The following is a 17,797-nucleotide window of genomic DNA, read 5'->3' on the forward strand; positions in this document are numbered from 1 at the left end:
AAATCAGTGACTAGTTCAATTAACCCATGGCTCAGCCACTTTCAGACGAGGCCCTTAAAAATGATGTTGAAGAGAAGTATTCAAAGACGTAGAAAAATGTCTATGCCAAAGTTTCCACTGTGTAAAAAAAAACAACAAAAAAAAACTGGATAAAAAACAGTGCAATTTCATTTTTGTAAAACAAAAATAAAACTGAATCCACACATGTACACACACACGCGAATACATATATGCAGGAAAAAAAGAAGCTACCAAAATGCTAACGGTACTTATCTCTAGGTGGTGAGAAGGCAAGTGATTTTTATTTTCTTTTTACTTCTCTGATTTCCTCCATTTTAACCATACATTGTTGTTTCTAAAGCTTATTTTCATTTTCTGTAGCTAATATTAAGCGCTATTTCTTAATGTTAGCTCCATTTAGGAGATGGTTTAAGAAAGCGGGGGGGAGGTTGGGTTGGGGGAATACGTAAGCGGAGCCAAACGTCATCTTTTCTACAAGGCTAAAGCATCTCCTGGCAGGCCATCCCGTGGGGACAGAGGGAGGTGACTGGGGGGTCAAATCAGGACAGGCAGACCTTCAATCAGACATACTGCAGGTCACGGCCATGTGGCTGCTGAGTGCGCTGTTTCCTGGCCTCCGAGATACCCAAGGCAGCCGACCAATTAGGCATGACTCATGCTAAAGAGACAAGGCTGGCTAAGCAGCTTCCCCTGCGAGGACAAGTCACATCAGAGAACCACAACTGCAACGGCAACAACACAAAAGACCCCCAGACATTTTCTGACATAGCTTGCAAGTATCGCGTTTGGTGACAAGAAACCTCGGAGCAGACCCCAAATGGGGGAACTAAATTTGAGGGAAGTTCGGCAGAAAGACTCCATCATTCTACAATTAGGTCCCGTTCCAAAGGTCTTATAATCTCAAACACTCAGGTTTGCCCCAGTGCCTCAGTTTCCCCCACTGGATGGATGAGGGAAGGAGGTGGTGTAGACTTGCCGGCCCAAGGTCAGATGTCAGGTCGGCTCTCTCTGTTGCCATAACTGGATGAAATGGGGTTCATATAACTGCAATGTAATAAAATGAGGTTTTCTTAGATAGCAGTTGGGCAGACTGTTAGAATTTTGGAGTGGAGGACACAAGGTTGACACTTCCTGTAAGAACAGTCACTAGGATAAATTTTATAAAGACAATACCTTGCCCCTAAAGTTACTTGGAAGATGGGGGAGAGAAGGGAGGAACACATTTTATAGGAAGACTTCAATTGACCAGTTATTGTATAAGCCGGGAGGAAATCTCACAGAATTCTCAAGTATTTCCTTTGAGGAAGCACTGAAATCACCAAAGAGATGTCTAAAAATACTGATGTCAATAGAAACACTGAACAGAAATCCACCTCTGTCTTCCATCTTGCAGAAGCCATCAGCAGAGGCCATAGATTCCAAAACCACCACCATCTGTTTTCATATATTTAAGTGTGAACTCTAGGCAAGGGTCAGAACACTGAAGAACAGACTTTCTCACCTTAAGACTTCGGAGACATGACACTTCTGCAGAAACCCTATCTGCACTTAGCCTCCTAGCACTTTGCTCTTACTTGTGTCTCAACTGAGTCTGCCTGAAAATATTAATTACAGATATTTCTATCCTTATATTCATGGAATAAACATTTGCTCAGTATGGGCTCTGTGCAGGAAGACCAAAGCCACAAAACTGTACTGTGCTTCTGTGAATTTCCTCAAGGTTTAGGAAGCTACCAGAGGTCAGCTTTATTTCCGATGCACTGAAGTGAAATAGTCCCCAGTCAGTCATTCTGATGGGGGGTGGGGGGCTGGGCAGGGATGCAGAGAGGAGGGGATTTAGAGTAAAGGATGTGTGTAGGGGCACACTTGCTACCCTCCCACTTCAGACTCGGCACATCCATTTATAGAACTTTTATAACGATACTTCTTAATAATCAATCCTTTGGCTGCTTTCTGTGAATTGTGAATTTGAGTAACTCTGAGCAGTTTCTCAAACAATTCTATTGTTTTCTCTGGGTTCTTTTCTGCCAATGTCTAAAGCAGCCCAAACTGGAAGGATAAAAAAAGAATCCTGGGGTCTCAGTGGAATTTAGGACCCTGCTCTAAGGCAAAAAGATGAATCTCTTTCAAGTGGAATCTTGCATGCCTGCTTGTCTTGCCTCAAGCTTACTAGAATCTGGCTAACCTCCTGGGTTAATTAAGTATTCGGGGTATATTTAAGACCAAGGACAGTAAAACACTTAGCTCACAGATGAAACACAAAGAGGGGTAAGACAGAGAGAAATGAAACACGACAGGCGACCTCTCCTTATCGGACTTCTCCTGGTGTCCGAGGATAGCCTCGGGCATGATAACATTATCTTCGGTATTTTGCCTAAACAGCAAAATGCCCTTTTTTTTTCATTCACACTCCTCTTTCAAACTATCCCACATAAATCTTGGAACAACACAGAAAAACACAAGCTCATCAAACTGACACATGTAATTTGAAAATAACGTCCAGAATAAATTCACTCACAGAAAATGAAAAAAGGGGATGGACTTGGGACATTGATGGATGACTTAGTTCTATTATAACAAAATAGATGGGACCCAAAAAATTCCACGTTGTGGTGTGGGGAAGCCAACGCTCATATATTTCCAATTTAACCCCTGAGGCATCTGGAGGCCCCGAGAGAAGGAGAGAGAAAAGCACTTTTTCTCAAATATATTTTGACAAAGATAGTCCCACTATAATGGATACTAAGTGTTTCTTCCTGTTGATAGAAAATGGTCTCAAGTCCAGATTAAGACATATCTTTAACAATACTTAGCATCAGCATCAAAATTGGCAAGGATATGAAAAAACAGATATTTATATGCGGTTGATAGGACCATACATTGGTCAAATATTTTGGAAAACAGTTGGCATTATCTTGTAAAGTTGAACATATGGTTAGCCTGTGACCCCACTCCTAAGTTCATATTTTAGAGAAACTTTTCCTATTTGTGGCAGGATATGCATAAAAAATGTTCACGGCCACACTGTCCTTAAAAAAAGATGGGAAACAACCCAAATGCAAGTTATTATGAGAATTGGTAAATAAATTGTGGTATATGACAGCAGTGAAAAGGAATGACCTACAGGTACATGTATCAAAAGATATGAATCTCAGAAACATCAGGTGAAGTAAACAATAACAAAGAAAAGCAGTGAAGAATTATATGTAATAGGATTCTAATGATATGAAGCTCAGAAACAAGTCCAATCTATTGCTTAGATTGCTATAATCTATTGCTTAGATTTGCTATATCCATATATAGCAAAACTATAAAGAAAGCAAGGGGCGGAGCAACCATAAGATTCAGGACAATGGTTAGTTCTGGATATTGGCGCCACAGGTGGGTTTAATATGGGAGGAACATGCAGGGGGCTTCGACAGTTCATTTTCTTAAATAGGGTGGTAGGGCTATAGGTGTTCATTTTATTGTTCGTTTATGCTCTGGAACTTACATACATATCACCTACTATTTGGTATGTATCAATTACCGTGTGATAAAAGAAGGGAAAACAACTTACCTGGCTCAGGTCACAGCTCCAGCTCAAAAGCTCAGCTCCTTTAACCTGGATTCTGAACTAGCTCCCCCTTTCATGTTCTCCCTTCTCTTCACCATCATTCACAGAGGTTTGGTTAGGAATCTCGGAACCCAGCTCTGTCATGTCACTACCCTCTCCCAAAGCCATCAAGGGCTCCCCACTGCTCCAGAAGCTGAGTAAAAAGTATATTACCTGCTATTTAAAGTCCCATAATGCAGCACCTCTTTGGTCTTGTCATATCGCACTCCCTTTTACAAATTTTACCCTCAAGGTAAACTGGTGGCTTAAAAATTTCTAGACATACCCTGAATTTTCCTATTTCTTTGTTTTTGTTCCTGTGATTCCCTTCACTAGAAGTGTTGTTCTCTGCATGACTAAGTGGAAATTCCACCCATCCCCCAAGGCCATATCATCTGTTACCTCCGTTATAAAGGCTGACCTAAGTCCCCCAAACCAGGTAGCATCTTTCCTTCCTCCAAATCCCCGATGCTCTTTATATACTGCTCATGGCTCTGGAGTTACAGTTGTTCTGTTTATTTGCCTTAATTCATTCTCTCAGTAGTTTTTGAGTACTTTCCAGTTGCCATTAAGCGCTGGGCACTGGGATACACATCACAGGGCAATCCACAAGGAAACAGCCATCATGACCCATCCAAGGACAAAAGGGAGTAAGGAGTTAAGCAGGATTTCTGGGCAGAGGGAACAGCAAGTGCAAAGGCCCAGAGGTCAGAGAGAATATGAGGCATCTGAGAAACTGCAGGTAGTTTAGTACCAGGAAGAGATGAGGCAGCAGGCTTCCCCAGCCCTACTTGTGGCATCCCCTGCAGCTACGGCAAGGCACCCTGCCTTTAAATATACCCACTAAAATCTGCTGAACTCAACCCAAACTCACCAACAGTGTAGACCACGTATAATCCTTAGCTCCCCCTCCCTCCAAATCAATCATGTGATGTGGCTGAATGTTCTAAGAAAGACAGCAGGCCATGAAATCTTAATTCCGCTTGACTTTCACAGCAAATTTTTAAATGCACTCCCTGAAGTGCTTTGTGATTTTAAATTCAAAAGTCGGCAAGAAGGATAAGCTATTAGCAGATACTCTCTTTGTGGGAAAGTGTCAGACATCTTGGGGTGTGTGTGTGTGTGTGTGTGTGTGTGTGTGTGTGTGTGTGTGTGTTGGGGGGTGTTTACAGATATGCTCTCCCTTTGGGAAAACCCCACATATAAACATTTTGATATCTGAATGCTTAGTTTCCCCTAAGAAGTTGTGGGGAGTAAAGGGTGGGAAATTTGGAGGATGAGAAGTAGAAATGGGCAAAAGTCAAATTTGGGAAACGTTCAAATTTCATGAACTGAAGCTTACTTGGGAAACAAATAAAACAGCCCACAAACTGTAAGGTGTATCAATTGGAAAATGATCATTTCATTAAAAAATAGAACTACCATATGACCCAGCAATCCCACTACTGGGCATATACCCTGAGAAAACCAAAATTCAAAAAGAGTCATGTACCAAAATGTTCATTGCAGCTCTATTTACAATAGCACGGAGATGGAAACAACCTAAGTGCCCATCATCGGATGAATGGATAAAGAAGATGTGGCACATATATACAATGGAATATTACTCAGCCATAAAAAGAAACGAAATTGAGCTATTTGTAATGAGGTGGATAGACCTAGAGTCTGTCATACAGAGTGAAGTAAGTCAGAAAGAAAAAGACAAATACTGTATGCTAACACATATATATGGAATTTAAGAAGAAAAAAAAATGTCATGAAGAACCTAGGGGTAAGACAGGAATAAAGACACAGACCTACTGGAGAACGGACTTGAGGATATGGGGAGGGGGAAGGGTGAGCTGTGACAGGGCGAGAGAGAGTCAGGGACATATACACACTAACAAACGTAAGGTAGATAGCTAGTGGGAAGCAGCCGCATAGCACAGGGAGATCAGCTCGGTGCTTTGTGACCGTCTGGAGGGGTGGGATAGGGAGGGTGGGAGGGAGGGAGACGCAAGCGGGAAGAGATATGGGAATATATGTATATATATAAGTGATTCATTTTGTTGTGAAGCTGAAACTAACATACCATTGTAAAGCAATTATACTCCAATAAAGATGTTAAAAAAAAATTTCTTTCTGATTATGCAAAGTAAGGCCACAGATGATAAACTTTTAAAAGATGATAATAATAAACATTGTTATTCAGTGCTGTTTTCCCTGGGCTCATTTTCCCTGAATTTCCTAATTTGAGATTCTCATTCACTGAGGTGCTATCTGCTAGTTACGTGGGCACCCATGGACCAGAGAAGAAAATGGCACTCTCTTGGACTTATATTTTAATTTTTGATTGAGGTTCGGATCCGAGTAGGATCAGTGATAGGTGTGCTCTAATGTCTTTGAAGCAGTGGACCGATGGGATATGTGCTGATTTGCATATCCTTTTTAGTTATTATGGAAATACCCAGATCATTTAGGCAATAAACGAGCCAAGAAAATATGGCCCAAGGAAAAGTAAGACAGAATTCGAGGGCTTACAGAAGAAAACAGAAAGACGGACTCAGGTAGAACTTGGAGAAGTGTGCGCTTATTTGTAAAATCAAGTAACTGCAAATAGGGGGCATTTACAAGTCCTCATGTGCAGGGTCTCATCCCATTCAGCACAGGATGAAATTTGCTAACTCCATCAGAAGAAGCTTAGAAAGAGTGAGTCTGTTTGGCTGTGACACTGGAGGTCTGGTGAGTGACTTCCAGAAATCCTAGGGAAGATGCGATAAAATATCTACCGGAAGATGTAGCCTGAGCCCTAAACACACTGCTTTCGCTCCTTCCCACAAACAAGGTGGAAATCCTGGACTTTCTGTGGCCTGCCAGTGAGAGGCAGAGGGTCAGCTAGGATCCCCTGTGCTGTCTCCAGACTCTGAAAGCAAGAAGAGCAAGCTTGAAGGGAAGAGAAGTCAACGTATCCATGTGTCTCTCAATTTGATGAATACGGATGCTCCCTCTAGAGGACTAATTTTTGTGTATAATTAAACATGGAAATGCTGTGTTTTCTAATCAACAGCCAATCAATCGGTGATACTCTGAATATCATTACCGGGAGGCTGTGATTTCCCTGCAAATTGCTTTTTCGGTTTCATTTTAAGACTCCATCTCATAAGACTACACTGACAGATTGAAAGGTAAGGACTGAGAAAGTTCAATCTAACTTACCACGAGCCCTCCAGGTAGGCGTTGAGGCCTTTGCGAATGACGTGGCCCAAGTAGCCATTTTTCTCGGCTACATGCTTTGTCCATCTGAAAAGGAAACAGAAGAGAACATATCCAAACTATGGCAAATTAAATAATTGCTTTTGACTTCGTATGATTTCAATAAATCCCACTTGGGGAATATTTTGCTTCTTAGAATTTTTATGGAGCAACAAGCCAGAACTGAATGTTAAGAAGATAAAGAAAGATACATTTTGAGAGCCTTGCATTCAGTGCCGTTTCTAATGAATGCTTAGGAGTTGTCATTTTGGGGAAAAAAAGATGTGAAAAGTACCTAATGAAAAATGTCTACTAACATGGAAAAAGATAATCTTTATTAAGAGTTCTAGCAAGTTGATTTCAGAAGGACAGCTCTTCCTAAACAAAGACTCCAAAGAGAGACATTGCCAAAAAGATTAAATCAATAGAGTACCTGATGGGTGTAGACATACCGAGAGGAGATTTAGACATGGAAGGAGAATGTGGAGATCGAGTACATAGAAATGATAAATACACAGAGAGAGCTAAGCAGATAAATAACAATAAAAAATAATTATTATTCCATAGAAAACAAAAAGTTATGCAAGAAAGAAAGAGTAGTCATAGTATACTACATGGCTCAGCTATGAATAGTGTTAAATTGTCATAATAATGTAAACACTGATACCAATCCAACCAAACCAGTGATATATTTATGGGGAAGATGGGAGAGGGCAGGAAGCATGAGCATGCAGGGTAGCAATAGGTGGCAGAGTGAAAAAACTATATCTCTTTATCTTTCCCAGTGAGACATCATTAGACAATGCCTATAAAGGGTATAACAAGAAATAGTGGTTAAAGCATGTTATTTAGACATAGAGGCAAATAAAAAAGAAATAATTAAAAGATGAAAAGTGATTTATTCCAGGGAGCAGGAAATGGAGTATGTGGAAGGGAGGCAGAGATTTCCTGTTTTTTCTTGTCAAATTATTACCTTTTTTAATTAAATTTTTGTTTTTAATTTTTGTCTTTTCAAACGACTTGGCTTTTTATGTGCATGTGTAACTGATAAAAATAAAGATGAATTTTTTAAAATGCAAGAAAGGGCTTCCCTGCTGGCGCAGTGGTTAAGAATCCGCCTGCCAATGCAGGGGACACAGGTTCGAGAGCTGGTCAAGGAAGATCCCACATGCCGCAGAGCAACTAAGCCCGTGTGCCACAACTGCTGAGCCCACGTGCCACAACTACTGAAGCTCACCCGCTCTAGGGCCTGCATGCTGCAACTACTGAGCCCGCATGCCACAACTACTGAGCCCACGTGCCACAACTACTAAAGCCCGCACACCTAGAGCCCGTGCTCTGCAACAAGAGAAGCCACCGCAATGAGAAGCCCGCGCACCGCAACGAAGAGTAGCCCCCGCTTGCCGCAAATAGAGAAAGCCCGTGCGCAGCAATGAAAACACAGCGCAGCCTAAAATAAAAAAAAAAAAATTTTTTAATGTGGAAAAAAAGAATAAAAGAAAACTCTATTTTCTCAGGCATGGTGAATATAGTATTGAATATATGGCTTTCCCTTCATACGCAATATCTGGCAGGTTCTTACACAACAGCCTTCTCGGGATCTCGAGGGAATGTCTCCAGGTTGCCTGTGATATAGTAGAGAGAACACCACAAGGTTCCTTCTATGTGTCCGCCTTGTGCAGCCTTATGGAAATATTCACCAGCTAACGTCTGTAAAGAGATGAGCAAACGTCAGTCTCATTAGTGAGAAGTCCTCCTGGGCTGGTTTCATCAGAACTAAGGTCCTGAGGCACTTAACGCCTGATACCATCACAGGTTTATAACTTCTAACATCTTTAAGAAAACCAAGTCAAGTTCCAGGAAGACAGCCAATCACAGAAGCTGGCCTCTCTACATGATAACCTTGACTGTAGCTATTCTGTTAAGTTTACCCAATAAATAAGATAACAAGACACTACGAATATCATTATCACCTTATCAGCTCCTCACATAACCCCTGCCAGCCAGACAGAAGACAGCATCAAAAGTCGCATCAGGTGAAACTTCAGGCATTTGCTTCCCTAACCTTGCTTAATACCTTTTTTCAAACTCAGACACAAAAACATCATTTCCAGTAGAAGGTGAGAATTAGAATATGACAATAAAAAGTCCATTCTGGCAGATGTGTGGGAGGACTAAAAGACATTTGCAATGCATAAAATATACAGCTTCCTAGGAGTCAGACAGAGGCGGAGGGAGAAAAGAAAACAAACACTTAGACGGGTATACATTCCACTGATTACTATTATTTTTCCCAGGCAGTTAACTGCCATTTTTAAGTATGGGCTTTGGAGTCAGACAGGCCTGGGTTCAAATCCCAGCTCTGCTCCTTACTAGCTGCGTGACCTTGGGCATGTTAGTTAATCTCTCCAACTAAGAGAATAACTCAATTTCTGCAACTGAAAAATGTGGCTTCTGACAGTAGCTAGCATGAAAGTATGGTGTGAGGATTAAATGAGATAACGTGTGTTCGAGGCTTGGCATGGCGCGTCACAAAAATAATTTTTTTCTGATGCCCGACCCCCAACTCTGATGCTAGAGCTTGCCCATCCCATTAAATGCTACCTTTTCTTCCAATCTCAATAAATGCCAAACACTGAGGGGTCATCCTGACTCCTCTCCCTGCCTCACACCTCACGTCCAATCATCGTCAAGTCCTAATGCCTTGACCTTCAAAATATACCCAGAATCTAGTCACATCTCAGCGCCTCTTCTGATACTGCCCATCCTTTCTCACTTGGATTCAATGCATTAACCCCCTTGCTCTTGCTCTTGTCTCCTCCAAGCCCAGTCTCCACCAGGATCCAGGAGGAACCTGTTAAAACACAGCGTCTCCCCGCCCTGTTCAGAGCTGTCCCATCTTGCTCAGCGTAGCTGCCTCCTTGACATGATTTTCCACCTCCTCGCACCTTCCTTGCTCTCTGGTCCTGCCAGTTCAGCCTCCCTGCTATTCCTCAAGCACACCAAACCTGCTTTCTTCTCTGGGCTTTTGCCCTGGCTGTTCCCTCTTTCTGGGATGTTCTCCCAGACATTCACAAGACTCCTTTAGGAGTTTGTACACTGTCACATTATCAGAGAGACCTTCTCTGATCTCCCTTATAAAATAGCATCCCCCAATCTCTAGTCTCTCGGTCCTCCTTATCCTCCTTTATTTCTCCCTGTAACACTCACTTATCCCACCTGCCCTCATACTATATATTTGTTTGTTTATTATCTTTCTGCTCCACTGCAATGTAAACTTCCCCAAAGCAGGGACTGTTTTGTCTGCTGCTGTATCCCCACTGCCTGGAAGAGTGCCTGGCATAGGGTGGGCATTCAATTAATTTGTTGAATGTACTGGTACTCAGATTATTATTACCATCATCAATATTATTATTAATAACAAGGGGTTTCCATTTCACATGGGGACCAGGTCTTGACGCCACTTAAGTGTATGACTCTAAGTTATGAAACCTTTCAGAGCCTCGGTTGCTTACTCTGTTAAATGGATGTAATAACAGTAACTATCCCAGAGGGTAGTTAGGATGACATGGGATGGCACACAGAAAGTGTCTGTGAGTGTCTGACCTAGAGGAAGTGTTCGGCAAACATTTAAGATTGTTACTGTTATTTACATTATTATTAAATCTGGTCTCATACCAGGCAACCCTATTTGGACCCAGCTTTCTTTGCTTCCAGTAAGATCAGTCATCAATCTCCGCACCATCTCTCTCTCATGGTCACCTTGCATCATCTGCCTCTCCTCTCCCCAGCTTAGGCTTCCTCCTCCATGAAGCCTTCCTGACTGCTTTGGCCTTCACTATTTCCCCTTTCCAGAACTGTTTGGGTCACAGCAATTGGCACACACTTGGCGTTGGGCTAATGCCAGCCTTTGCTCTTCACCATCTTGTCTTCCTAACTGGGCACTTGAGTTCCTCAAGATCACGGTCTGCATCTTGGGTGGTGTCTGCACCACCCATGGGGCCTTGTCTGGGCTGGGCATACAGTACACCTGCTTCCTGACTAAGTGACTGACCAGCTGCACAGCTGGTCTCAAGTCTTACTCACTTGATTCCTTCCAGGAACTCCTGGGAAAATGCCATCCAAGTACAGGACTCCAAGATTGTATGATGCATCTGGGTTCCCCATTTCTTCTGCTTTTAACCAGTACTTAGCCGCTTTGGCATAATTTTTCTTGAATTTGTGGTAATACCATCCCAGGCCATTGACTGCCTGATGCAATCCCTGGATTTTAGAACAACAAGAAAGGAATTCCTTTTTTTTTAAAACAAAAACAAAAAAACCCCAAACCCAGAGAGAATCAACTGTTATGAAAGCATTCTGCCTGAGTCTGAGAAAAACCTTTCCTGCCTCTTTTCTGGGGGCAGATGGCATTAAAGAAAAGCTAAGTGTTGGAAAACATGAGGCTGCCTCAGCGTCTTCCCAGGAGGATTTCACCCGGCTGCTGCTGGGCTTTCTGCCTTCCAGCTCAGCAGTGATGCTGGCCCCCAAATCATCTCGCAGCCCCTATGGGCTCTTACGCAATGCCCTCGTCTACAGAAGGCCTCTTACTGTCCTGCAGTATCAACAACGCCCTTGAAATTCATGACCACTCAACTGTGACAGGAGGCCGGAAACCCGCCCTGGCTGGGATGATTTCTAGGTGACCTGCCTGCCTATCTTTTGATTACTCTGCCCTGAACACCAACAAACCCTCTGTGGGAAGCAGCCGCAATGGCCTACTTGTAAAGCACAGGTGCTGTGGGACTGCTTGGCATCCCAGCTCCGACAGGTAGGGTCTGGTTGGGGCTGAGGCAGAGGGGAGGGGGGTGGTCTCAGAACTGTGTCTAAATTGGGACGGTACCACAGAAGGCCTGGTTCATGTGAGTCTAGTCTTAGGCCTCCTTGTTCTTGCTGATTCATGCTCTCAGGGGCCTGCCTCTGCTCTTCCCAGATGCTCCCACCTGCTCCAGCCTGGTTGTTGAAGGCTCAGGAGCCCTGCAGGGGTGTAAGTGTGCAAACCTGGGCATTCGGTGCTCCCATTCCTCCTTTCCTACCAGATCCACAAGACCATGGACAAGCAGGGGAGAAAAGGACTGGAGAAGCACACAGTGAGTGCCCTTGCATCTGTGAGACAGGTTAAGTTAGGGTCCAAGTGTGGAACCAAATCTCTTTTGCCTGCCCTTTCAGAAGTGAAGGACAGGTATCCCTCAGTAATGGATGCCAAGATACCAGCCTGCAGCCTTTTCAGTCTGCAACGACTCCTGAAATGCTCTACCTCCTACTTTTCACGTTGGACTCCAGGTGCCAGGAAGACCAGGAGAAAGAAACTGACAAGGCCCATTAGAACAGATGCTCCATGAGGGCAGGGATCTTTGTTTTGTATTCCAAGCACCTATGTTAGTACTTGGCGTAGAGTAAGTGCTCAATAAATACTTGACAAACGAATGAAAGCCATCCTTTGAACGCTGATGACACACAAAACAGAATCCAAATCCTACACCCTGAGGATCAAGAGTAGGGTTCAGGGCTTCCCTGGTGGCGCAGGGGTTGGGAGTCCGCCTGCCGATGCAGGGGATGCGGGTTCATGCCCCGGTCCCGGAGGATCCCACATGCCGTGGAGCGGCTGGGCCCGTGAGCCATGGCCGCTGGGCCTGCGCGTCCGGAGCCTGTGCTCTGCAGCGGGAGAGGCCACAACAGTGAGAGGCCCGCGTACCGCAAAAAAAAAAAAAAAAGAGTAGGGTTCAGATTCGTAGACCCTCAAGACAGTCAACACTTGGGATGGTGTCAGTGCCACGGATCAGTTATAGAGGCATTCTTCTTGAGCTTTGCACGGTACCAGATGCAAGGCAGCCTCCTGAGAATTTGCAGGATGAGTGCATTTCCATGAAGTAATAGACCACGTCATGTATAGTGGCAAGAACCAGCTTTGGGATAAGCTTATGGAATACATATCAAAATGGCTTGTGCAATGCTCACCTCCAGACACACAGGTTTATTCAAAGGTACCTGTCATCACTCAAAACATTCCCAGAATGTCCTTTAGACATTGTATTTGGACCCAGATCAGGAGTCCCACAGAAATCTTGTTTTATTTCTTAATGCTCACACCTTATTCCGGACATTTCCAGCTGTATCCAAGTGACTTTTAGCTAATTCCAAAAATCAAACTCTCTGCTTCACCACAGTGCCTGACAAAGAGGAAGGGCTTAGTAACTCCCTGCAGAATGAATGGCTGAGAATCATGTAACGCTTTTAAGAATGCGAGTACTCCAGGCCGTAAAACTGCATTTCCTCCAATATTCATCTCAGCTCTGCCAAAACTACATTCAGAATGCAGCACCTTAGACAACAATTCACCACTAGCATGCTAAAGAGATGCAAATTTCACACCTGCCAGGAAGCCCCATTACTTCCCCATTTTAGGATGCTCTGGGACCGTGCCCTCAATGACCACCATTAAGCTGCTTTTCTATTTCTGCCCTATAGTCTGTGTCAGGGTCAGGAGCTGGCGTGCGCTTCAATGGTTCCCTTCTCCTGGATCATGTGTCCTCTAGAAACCACACAGGTGGAGAAGAAGCCTCTTGGCATTCTTAACTCCATGCTCCAACTTCCTGTTCTACAGAAGAAAAGATACTCTGAGCTCCCTAAAGAAAGGGAATTGAGGAAGAAACATCGGCATGGTTACTTCAGGAGTCTTTGTTGATAGGGCAAATATTATCAGCCTCGGGGAGGGAGGCATACTCAGGAACCTGAAGGGCTATAAAGGGCCCTGTCAAGGTTGTAAAATTACAAGGTTGTAAAATTACAACGGTTTCTACCAATCCGTTTATTTGCAAATCTGCATGCAAGCACATGTGAGTGTGCACGTGTGGATGTGCATGCATGCATGCGTGTGTGCATGCGTGTGTGTGCGTGCGTGTGTGTGTCCCCCTCACAGGTGATATCATAACCTCCATTCTGTAGTGCAATATTTAAACTAGTTGGCTTGAAGATAACTTCGAAGAGTAAATAGTGACAAAAGGAAAATGATTCCTAAACTCGGCAATAAACTTGATAAATAGCCCCTTTGTTAAAGCACAGAGAAGCCAATGAGCATTGGACACAACAGGGTTAACCTTAGAGGATTCAGGCTTTAGGTTTTCCTAATTCAATGGCATTTATACCCATTCAATTTCAAAGAGCCCCCCTGCTGCTGCCTGTTATTAGGGCAGCCCTTGATTATAATTTTAGCCTTCAAACAAACTCAGTCTGAATTCTACGACTGGAAAGTGAGTTCAGCTTTCGAATTGTGCCGTCCTCATTGTGCAGGTTTCTGTATATGTTGTAGCTCAAAAATGACTAATCACTGCAATGTCAGTGACCCCTCCCTCCCCACTGCATTTCTACCTTCTTCAGAAGGCTGGCCATTCACTCTCCTCGACTTGTAAGAGCATGGGTGTGTGTGGCGGAAATGTTTCCCTCTGACAATAGGCACAAGTGTTACCTTGGAAGCTGCTTTCTTCATCAGCTCTAAGGCAAGCCGTCTGTTCTTTTTTACTCCTTGACCCTAAACAGTGATAAACAGCAATGATCACGAAGAAAATAAACGCAGAGTTGCATGCGAAGCCATCACACCAATCTGTCAGCGTTCAATAGAAGATACTAAAGGCCAAGCCTTCTCAGTTAAAAATCTAATCTTGAAGATTTCTATATACAGAGCTGTTACATCATCATCATCATCATTATTCTGCATATATGTGTAGAAGAGAGGCAATAAACCTCACCCTCCCAGCTTAGCATCCATAAAAATTCCCCACTGGTGGTCCAGTGAATCACATTCCCGTCAATCCGCAGGTGCTGTTGGGAGAAGCCATGAATAAGGTTAAATGAGTCTGGTCATCCTGGTTGTGTTTCTCTGGGGATTGCCTAATATGCGAGCAGACAGAGCACTTTGTCTATGTCGGACAGTCAAGAGTTATTAGGCTGTCATTTGCAACCTTCCAGCGTCCTCGTGGGAGTCCCCAAGGTGAAGCACTGTGGCTTCAGAAACAGCTCGAGAGCCAGTGGTGAGGGAGACAGGACCCCTTAGAATCTGTTCCCTCAGACGCTGCCAAACTGACAAGCTTCCTCCAGCAAAATCAAGTTTTTCCAGCAGAGGTGGTTTGTGCATCACAGAGAGAGAGAGATGGGGCTTTGGAGTCCTTGTTACAAGAGCAGAACTCCGTGGGACCATGCTGGGGTGTGTCTGCAGGACCACGTGGGAAAATGGTGGGTCTGAGGGTGGAGCGGGGGCAGGGGGGGGGGTCCCTGAGGGCTCTCTCAACATAGCCCTGACCATGCACATGGCAGGTGAGAGGAGCCGGATGAAAACCCTGATGCTTCCAAGCTCACTTAGAGTCTGTTATTGACCTACACAGCCCATGGAGTCCTCCTGGTCTCAGACTCAGCGCTTGACAGGGTCACATGTGATATAATGTTAGAGGGCTTTGCAATGAATACAGCTATTAACTCTATTTAAATTCTTAGCTCTACAGTAAATGAAGAGAGCGCTAGCAAATGTTCCTGTGTTAATTAACGTGGGCCAAGAACTCTCCTGCCATATCAAATCCTCCCAACCCCAGCCGGGGTGCTGCTATCATTCTCACCAGAGAAACTTGCCCAGAATCACACAGTGAGCAAGGAGTAGAGGCAGGATTTGAATCCAGGCTCCAGAGTCCAAGTTTATAACTGCCATGCTGTATTTTCTCCTATATATTTTAATTCCCATGCTGAGAAAGTATAATGATCCGTAACCTCCTTACAGGATACAGAAAACATGCTGCAGAATCTGTCTTTGTAGTTTTCCAGGACCCAAAATAAAACTGTGAACCCAAATAAAGGTTAAATTACATACAATGAGTTTCTACTCGATTTTAACGTACCTATTTCATAAAACCGATGAGCTGAAGCAAAGTGGAAGATGAAAATATTTTTCAGAAGTGCACCATTACTTCGTTTAATTAGAGAGGGAGAGGAAAGACAAAAGGACATGAAGGCTGTTTGTAGTAACTGGATGGAAGCAATGAGACAAGCTTTTTGGATCTCGGGGAAAGCAACAGAACGACCAGGATGACGAAATGTCAGAACCTGGTTGCACTCAAAGTTTTTCTCCAACTTCTTTGTTTTCAAGGAGTAAAACTGGGGCCCAGAGGGGTTGACTTACCCCAAACCTCACAGTTAGATCTGCAACCAGAACTCAGATACTCTGAGTTCTAGGCCAGGGATTTTCCAGTGTAATTATATAATGAGAAGTGGGGTGAGTTCTTGCACAAAGACTATATACTATGCACAAGTCTGAGTAGTACTGGAAGTTGTAAAGTGAGAGAAGTGTAAAGTCGTGATGCACAGCAAGTGCTCGATAACTTCATCCACTGAATGAATCCATGGAGGACAGATGCTGCAGTGAAAGCCCAAGCTCCAGCCTCATGTGGATGTGAAATGGGATGTAACTGACCGTCTTGGACAAGCTATAGCTGTCATTGTGGCGCCATCTTTGAATACAATGAGCCGGATGTCCACACGAGACAACAAGCCGAGAGCACAGTGCCGTTCTTCATGTTTGGAAAGTTCATTTTTTTTGTATGGGTTTTTTTACATTGAAAGTACTTAAAGACACCTTTGGCCAGAGGTAAAAATCTGCCTTGAGATGTAGATAAAGGGCTTCCTTCCTCCCACTCAGAGATAACTTAGAATGCAGGAAAACCAAAAAAGCTTTAAGGTTTGGGAAATCAGACCCTGAAGAAACATCCCGTCACCTCCCGTATCATTTATTTATGTCTTTCGCTTTCCCTCTAGATTTCAAGCTCCTGATGGGCAGAAGTAATGTCTGAGTCGTGCCTTTTCTTGTCTGTACTTTGGGCAGTGGCCAGCCCCAATTATGGTGGACTGGTGCCTCTCCTCTGTGCCTGTCTCAGTCTTCTGTCTTGCCCACGAGTATCTGAGACCCCTGAGGTCAGGGATGAGGTTCATGCAACCATATGTCCCTCCATCTAGCACAGAGTCTGGTATTTTGTCAGCCCAGAGTGGGTGTTTATTATATAAATATACGAATGCATTGGCATATAGCTAAGAGTCAAACCATTTCTATGTTGATTTAACGACTACAAAGAAAAAGTCTGGGCTCTAAACTTGGAAACCGTAACAACCAATAGGTTTTAAGACTTGCAGGGCCAGAAAGGTAGCAAGAGTCATCGCTGTGAATCGGCGAGCGGCCACAGCTGTGGTTCTGGAGATGAGCCCAGCCACGTGCATCCACGTCCTTGTTTGAAGACACTCGCTCTTTGTGGGCAGCTGCCTCCTTTGGGTCTGGACATAGGGACCAAGGGTTTCCTTACTAGAGTCAACAGCTCTTCCAAGATGGGTGAATTGATGTCTCTGCATTCAGGGGTGAAGAGCATCCCAGTCCCAGGTCTGAAACACACCAGTTGTTCAACCTTGGGCAAGTTACAAACCCTTTCTGAGCCTCTGTCACCACACATATAAACAGCTATCATAATACACCGTGATACCTACCTCGCAAAGTTGTCTCGAGGATTGAATGTGTTAATACATGTACATCAGGTAATAAGCACTGCATCAATCAATGTGAAATATTATTATTCCGTAAAGCATTTTACAGTTCTTGGAGCCCCTTCCTTAGGTTATTTCACTCCATCTGTGGTCATTACCAGTGTCTCATGAGATCGGATAAGTCCAAGGAGGCAGCTAATCGTTGCAGAGGAGAGATTTGAACTCCATCCTCTATCTCCTGGGCTAATGCTCTTCCCATCCGTCCCACTGCTCTCCTGTTGGCTTAAAACCAAGATCTTTGTATCGATCAACGGGACTGTTGGGATCCAGCCCAAACACGCACTTGGTCTTAGCTATAATTCAATGATAACTCTGCCTGATAGAGAACTTGCAGCACCTTTG

General features: G+C 43.9%; 1 protein-coding gene across 9 annotated transcripts in view; it reads right to left on the minus strand.

The window, feature by feature from the left end:
* Positions 1-17,797, minus strand: part of SEL1L3 (SEL1L family member 3) — a 97,301-nt gene that overhangs the window by 17,439 nt on the left and 62,065 nt on the right. For 8 of the 9 annotated variants that reach the window (XR_012331956.1, XR_012331955.1, XR_012331954.1 and 5 more), the window contains 4 exons: positions 14,352-14,414; positions 10,934-11,110; positions 8,430-8,557; positions 6,812-6,895 (listed from right to left, as the gene is read on the minus strand). Coding sequence is in view for 6 of the 9 variants with exons in the window: in XM_019928380.3 (XP_019783939.2) it covers positions 6,812-6,895; positions 8,430-8,557; positions 10,934-11,110; positions 14,352-14,414 (452 nt within the window). In the remaining 3 variants the exon portion in view is untranslated. Of the gene's footprint in view, positions 1-454; positions 1,066-6,811; positions 6,896-8,429; positions 8,558-10,933; positions 11,111-14,351; positions 14,415-17,797 lie in introns of those variants that run through there. The other variant, XM_019928383.3, reaches the window with a different exon arrangement.

The sequence above is a fragment of the Tursiops truncatus genome, chromosome 5 (genome assembly GCF_011762595.2).
Source record: "Tursiops truncatus isolate mTurTru1 chromosome 5, mTurTru1.mat.Y, whole genome shotgun sequence".
Lineage (NCBI taxonomy): Eukaryota > Metazoa > Chordata > Mammalia > Artiodactyla > Delphinidae > Tursiops > Tursiops truncatus.